The following is a 6,042-nucleotide window of genomic DNA, read 5'->3' on the forward strand; positions in this document are numbered from 1 at the left end:
AGAAGGAGGGGGGAAGGGGAGGAGGACGGGGAGGGATCAAGGCACAAGCTTGCTTGTGTGTAAAGTTTGTGATTGCTCGGCATGTTTGACATGCGTGCTTGTGGATCAGAGCGGCAGGTGTCGGTGTAGATCGACGTGAAGTCACACCATGAGATTGTTTATCGGGAAACTTGAAGTTAATATATAGCTTACAACACAAGTTACATGAGTGGCTTTCCTTGTCAACTTGATGTTCAGTCTCTCAGAAAGCTTCTCTGAGCCAGAGGTCGACCCAGATCGCTCGGCAGAGCTGAAAGCAGTTCCTGCTTGAAGCGTGTAGCAGGACCGACCATACGGTTGTCTTTCCCTGTCGATTCAAGAAGCTATCATATGTCAAGATGACCACAACGGCTTTCAAGCGGCCGCGCTGAGATGACGCGATGGACAAACTGTCTGCGGCGTTGACGCTAGTTCCCGAATGCTTGGCCCTCGCAGTTAGGTCTACAATACACATCATGTACATATTACCCTGACTTGTATGAAAAGTCTAAATGAAACATGACGTCACGATTGTCACTGTAATCTTTACTCCAGTCTCTCCCGATTTCACCTTCACTTCTGACAACTTCGCCAACCGTCTCAATCCTCTTGCCTTCCCATGTACGACCAGATCAACCCCGGACTGAGCTGCTCCAGCCAGTCCGGACTCATGCCTTCGCCCTCCGTCCCTGTCACAACGCTCGCCATCTGCTCTCCCTCCTCCTCGCACCTACTCATCTCCCCCTCAAGATCTTCCAGCTCTTGGTTGGTTCCCACCTGATCCTGCTGAGACATCCAACTGGCTCCCTCCTCGCACCTCCTCTCCTCCCTCTTCCACACATCTTCCAGGTCCTCCCGCCTCTTCTCCCTTTTCCACACATCTTCCGGGTCCTTCCGCCCATGGCTTGACCCCGTCCTCGTCCCTTGTTCCTCCTCCTGCTCCTCCTTGACCTTCGCAGCCGCCCTCCCCTCCCCCTCCCCTCCCCGCCCATCTCCCCTGCGTCCTCTCTTCCTGGGCTTGCCCTGCTCCTCTCCCATAGCCCCCGGGTAGTGCCTGCTGCGTCCGGTCCCATCCCCTCCCTCCTCCTCTGCCAGCTTCTCCCTCCTCTCTCCGTCTGCCCTCTCCTCGACCTCCAGGGATCGCCCCGGCTCTCCCAGCTGGTCGCCGGGACCCGCTTCCTTGGCCGCCTCCACCCTCGCAATCTCTCCTGTGACGTGCGACCATGTCTTGCCGTCCCAGATGTCTCGCACCGTCTTGCCGCTCACCCCGTGCATCCTCCCGATGAAGGCGCTCTCGAGCGACTTGGGCCCCGTGATGCTGGCTTTCTCCCCGTAGATCTTGAGCACGAGCTCGGGCCTCAGACTTCTCCTTGCACGCGGCTCTGACGGGAGTGACGGGGGGGGGCTGGGAAGGAGCCTCGAGCTGTGCGGGGGCGAGAGGTGCTTCGAAGCTACTGTGAACCATCTGCGGTATCATGGAGGGAGCACAGGGGAGGAGGACAGAGGGGGGAGAGCAACGTGGAGAGACTGAGGGATATGGGAAGAGGGAGACAAGGGAGCGCTTGAAAGAGCGATCAGCAGATATGGTCATTCATGATGCTGCGTGGAAGTCGATTGGAAGATCTATGGCAATGTCAGTTGTTTGTTTGTCATGTTGCATTCAGCAAGGTTTTCATTTCCTACGAATCAGTTTTTTCAACATGTACATGTTATTTTCATCGATTTCTTTCTGTCTTTCATTCATTTCTTCTTGTCTATCAGCTGACAATCAATCATCTTTACCTACCTTGATCTACCTCATCGTTCTACTCCATTCCCTGCATTCCCTGGCCCCATTCCCGGGCCCCGCGAATTGGTTCGTTTCACCCACCCCCTTGAAACAAAGATATTCCCCTGGAAACAATATTACCCCCACCCCCTATTTCCCATCTCTTTACCCACCCTTTTTCCCTCAATTCTCCCACCCCTGAAGGCACAAAAATTATCCCCCGACGAGGGAGGTAACAGCTCGACCACCCTCCTTGAAGCAGTAGATCGTACGGGTGCAGCGAAACCAAAAGTTGATTTCAAAATTTATAAACATTTATAAATTCCTGGAACTATGACCCCCATAATTCCAATCAAATTCTGGTACTTAACGGGGTCCAAGTATGATTAAACAAAATTAAAGTTTTCGCCACCATTTTGAAAGGACATTTGAAACAGATGCCTCTTTCCCGCCGGCCGGCCGGGCCGGAGGGACAGTAGTGGATGTCCGGTCGGACGGTCACTGAGATAAAATTACTCAACAGAATGCAAGGAGGTCGACCTCAGAGTCGTACTGATTTTAACTTAACTTTGAGTAAAGCAGGAACCAAGTGAGCAGCCGCATCGAGGCGGAGCGGAGGAGGAGGCGGGTAGGAGGGCAAGGGGATGTGCAATGTGCGCATGCAGTTCTGGTAGAGATGATGGTGACATGCTGGGGAGGAAGGGGAGAGATGGACCTTGCTGCTTCTGTGTAGGAGGAGGACTGTGAAATATCTGTGTTCAGTGATGTCAGCTCCAGACGAAGGAGTAGACCGGTTGCAGGAACTAGGCAAGGGAAGCAGTTTGGTGAAGTAGATGCAGTGGCTGAAGGGGGGGGGGGGGGGGGGGGGAGAATTGACTGAGGTGATGATATGCTGACGAGGGTGATGTTGGGGATGGGGATGTTGGTTTTGAGTTGGTTTTGAGCTGGATTGTGATCACGACGAAAAGAGACCGATGTGTAGAGATTGTCGTCGATGGAATCATTCCTTTCTTTCTTGTAGTTTTGTCTCCATTGAATGCTTTCTTTCTCCTTTCGTACGATAGGACTAAGTGAGTTCCCGTGTTTCACAGACAAACTTGGTTGATTATAGGAATGAAGTAGACCCAGCCCATGGGCGCTTCTTATCGATTACGCCTTGTGGCATTGCTGCATGCTCTTACACTGGGACGCTCCTTCGTTGTCCTCGGGCCATCGGCTCGGTCGATCACGTCGGCCCAGAAGCTCTGGTCCTCTACCAGCGGGACTTGGAGCAGAGTTCACTTCAGTGCTGGTCTAGTGTGCAGGCAGCAAGGAGAAGAGAGTCATTGGAGGAAGAAGGTGCCTCTCTGAAGGAGCTGAAGGGAGGGGAGCATACTCTAACCCCCGTCCAACAGACGGCTGATGTGATGGGAAGGAGGGCCTCGGCGCCGTCGGGTTACGTTGGGCCGGGGTTCCGGGTTGTTCGGTCGGTGGTGGAATGTGTATGAGATGATTGTTGAAACGTTTTGCAGGTGCTTCTCTCATCTTTCTCGCCGTGAAGCGGACAAGATCGTAGCGGCAAGTTTGCAGCGCAGCTTCGTCTCCTCTTGCTGTGGAGGAAGATTGAAGGGGGTCTGACATTTGGCACAGGAGGGCAGGGTGAAGGTGAATGGAAAGGTGGTTCCTCCCAGCTGGAGGTTGAATGGAGGAGACGTGCTGACTTTAGATGACAAGTACGACCTGTCGCGTGCATCTCGTGGTTGATGAGAACATGACAAGACGAGCAGACGGGTTGATTGGGAAAAGCTGGCGATAACCAATGAAGACAGCAGCAAAGCGGAAGGGAACTATTTCATGTGAGTTGGGCGTCCTGTTGTGTCTGTTCTTGTCTGAAAGAGCGACGCGTGTGCGAAGTTACAACAAACCGATGGGAGTTACATCAACCATGGACAAGAATGACCGTCGGTCTCTTGCAAACACTCTTGTCCCCGCGATGCTCAAAGTCTGTGGAGGTTGAGGAGGTTGTGGAGGAAATTCAATGGTATGCCAGAACGGGATCAACCTGAGAAACACCAAGATCTTTCCTGTCGGGAGGCAGGTGGAGTGGGAGTTGCTCCTAGACCTAACGGGATATCATACAGACTTGACGCTGACTCGTCTGGCTTGCTGCTGCTAACAGACAACGGGAGGTCTTGCCTTCACCGCCTCCTGTTCTCCAACATGCTCAAACGTTCCGCCAGGCTCGCAGACTCCATGCTGCAGCCAAGCAAGGGAAAGGAGAAGGAGTACGTCGTGATGGTATACTGAGAGAACTGAGACTTCCGCAATGTCTCAACCATCGTCGACGTCCAGGTATCTCCAAGGATCAACGAGAACCATCTCAAGCAGCTCGCTGCGGGTGTCAACATAACTACGTTCCAGCAAAGAGACCCGGGAGTGAAGGTCAGCTCCTCCTCATTACAGCGCAGGGTTGATGGTCCTTTCAGAACTCCAACAAGACAAGGCCGTGCGTCGTCGAACGAGCCAACGAGGAAGACGTGAAGCGATTCGTTCACTTCAAGGTCTTCAGCGACCTGCAGAGGTTGCGGTCGAAGAGAGGGAGGGAGAACGAGCTGCTCCGTTTCGTCATTCACGTGATGCTAAGGCCTGTCCTCGGTCAAATTTGGGCTGAACGACTGGCGCGGCAGGAGGGGAGAAACCGGCAGATCAGGAAGATGTGCGAGGCCCTGGGCTATGAGGTCAGCAGGGCCCTGAGAGTTTTTCAGCTCCTCCTCTCACCACCTCCCTGCAGGTTGACTTTCTTCTCCGCGTTCGCTTCGGAGACGTGAGGAGCTGCGAGCGACTTGCCTACAAGTCACCACTGATTCCAGCACAGATCGAGCTGGGGAAGCTAGCGGTCGGCGAGTATAGGAGCTTGAGCGACGACGAACAGGCTCGGCTTCTTCCAACCACCAGAGGTAACGCATGACCAGCTTCAAGCCTCTTGTCCTCTGAGCTGCTCTCCAGCTAAGTGGTCATGACAGTGCGGGGACTCCTTGGGGCTCGGGAGGGTCCCGGGCATCAAAGAGGCTGATCCCATTGGGAAGAGCAGAATGAAGTAATTTCAGCCATGTGGATCCCTCTACGACTAGCCCAGCTCCCTCCCTCCCTGCCGTCCCGAGCTGATGTCTCAGCAGTTCGTTTACGTCCTCTCATTCAGCGGTGCCTCTACCTGTCGAACGGCTCCTGGCAGCCGCGTTACATACCTGATGCTCCTGTAAGCTCTTGAGACGGCCTGGAAACGTCCACTCAGGTATCACAGAGTTGCTGGGGGTGAGTGAACTTCGGGAGTGAAGACACTGCTGGGACGAAGTTGCTCCTTGCAGCTCTCTCAATGTGAGAATGAAAGGGATGAGAATCTCAGTTGTGTCTCGACATGCGGCAGATACAAGGTCGTCGGAATTGTGCTGACAAGGAGGTCGACTCAGGAAGACAAGTGTCAAAGAGAACACGAGTTGTTCTAGATCGTATTCTTACGTTACATAACTGCCACATGAGTGACCGCAGCGAGAGCTCTTAACGTCCTGTCTTAGTTGTACCATATCTCATCTCAACTTATCTTAGACTGACTGGATCTCATTTTATCTTTTTTTTCTCTTGCATTGAAGTTGCTGCATCTCCCCTCCTCTCCTCTCCTCTCCTCTCCTCTCCTCTCCTCTTGCACTGATGTTGGTGCTACCCTGCAGCCTCCTTTCTTTATCCGCGTGTCGCTCCAAGATGATGTTGCCTTGTCCTCGCATCAGCTCATGTCATCTGTGCCAGTCAGCCCATGCGGACGACGCGCTTGATGTTAGGCTAGTTGTATTGCTGATGTCTTGCCTGCTGGACCTGTAGGAGGAGATTACGAATCTTCTCCTAAGCTCGCGATCACAGCTGCAGCTCGTCCCCCGTCGCCGCCTGAATCACCCGCCGCTCCTTGATGAGGCGTATGGCCCCTGCCAGCGCTTCCAGCTGCTGCTGAGCGCCTATGGACAACATTTGGGACGAGATTGAGAAGAGGGAGGAAGGCACAGAGGATGAGAGAGAGAAAAAATGGAGGGAGGAAAATAGCAGGAAAAGAGTACAAGGAAGAAGATGAGTGGCCAAGATAGAAGGAGAGCGTAGATGGAAGAAACAAGAGGGAACAAGGAGGGAACTAGGAGGGAACTAGAGGGAGGAAACGAGTGGGAGGAAATCTAGAGGGAGGAGAGTAGAGGGAGAAGAGTGCGGGGAGGGCAGGCAGGATGCAGACGCGGGTA

The 6,042-nt window shown here is 53.6% G+C and overlaps 2 protein-coding genes across 2 annotated transcripts; one reads left to right on the top strand and one right to left on the bottom strand.

The window, feature by feature from the left end:
* Nucleotides 1–618: 618 nt before the first annotated feature.
* Nucleotides 619–1,819, bottom strand: GUITHDRAFT_149590 (hypothetical protein; the record flags this gene model as incomplete). Its single annotated transcript, XM_005817885.1, has 2 exons — nucleotides 619–1,483; nucleotides 1,815–1,819. The coding sequence occupies 2 exons, from the start codon at nucleotides 1,817–1,819 to the stop codon at nucleotides 619–621; spliced, it is 870 nt and encodes a 289-aa protein (XP_005817942.1).
* Nucleotides 1,820–3,418: 1,599 nt separating this feature from the next.
* GUITHDRAFT_83550 (hypothetical protein) lies at nucleotides 3,419–4,733 on the top strand (the record flags this gene model as incomplete). Its single annotated transcript, XM_005817886.1, has 8 exons — nucleotides 3,419–3,521; nucleotides 3,664–3,771; nucleotides 3,870–3,954; nucleotides 4,006–4,063; nucleotides 4,118–4,207; nucleotides 4,252–4,326; nucleotides 4,453–4,521; nucleotides 4,620–4,733. Coding segments are annotated over 8 exons (702 nt in total), but the record flags the coding sequence as incomplete, so codon positions are not given.
* Between the last annotated feature and the right edge of the window lie 1,309 nt (nucleotides 4,734–6,042).

The sequence above is a fragment of the Guillardia theta genome (assembly GCF_000315625.1).
Source record: "Guillardia theta CCMP2712 unplaced genomic scaffold GUITHscaffold_487, whole genome shotgun sequence".
Classification (NCBI taxonomy): Eukaryota; class Cryptophyceae; order Pyrenomonadales; family Geminigeraceae; genus Guillardia; species Guillardia theta.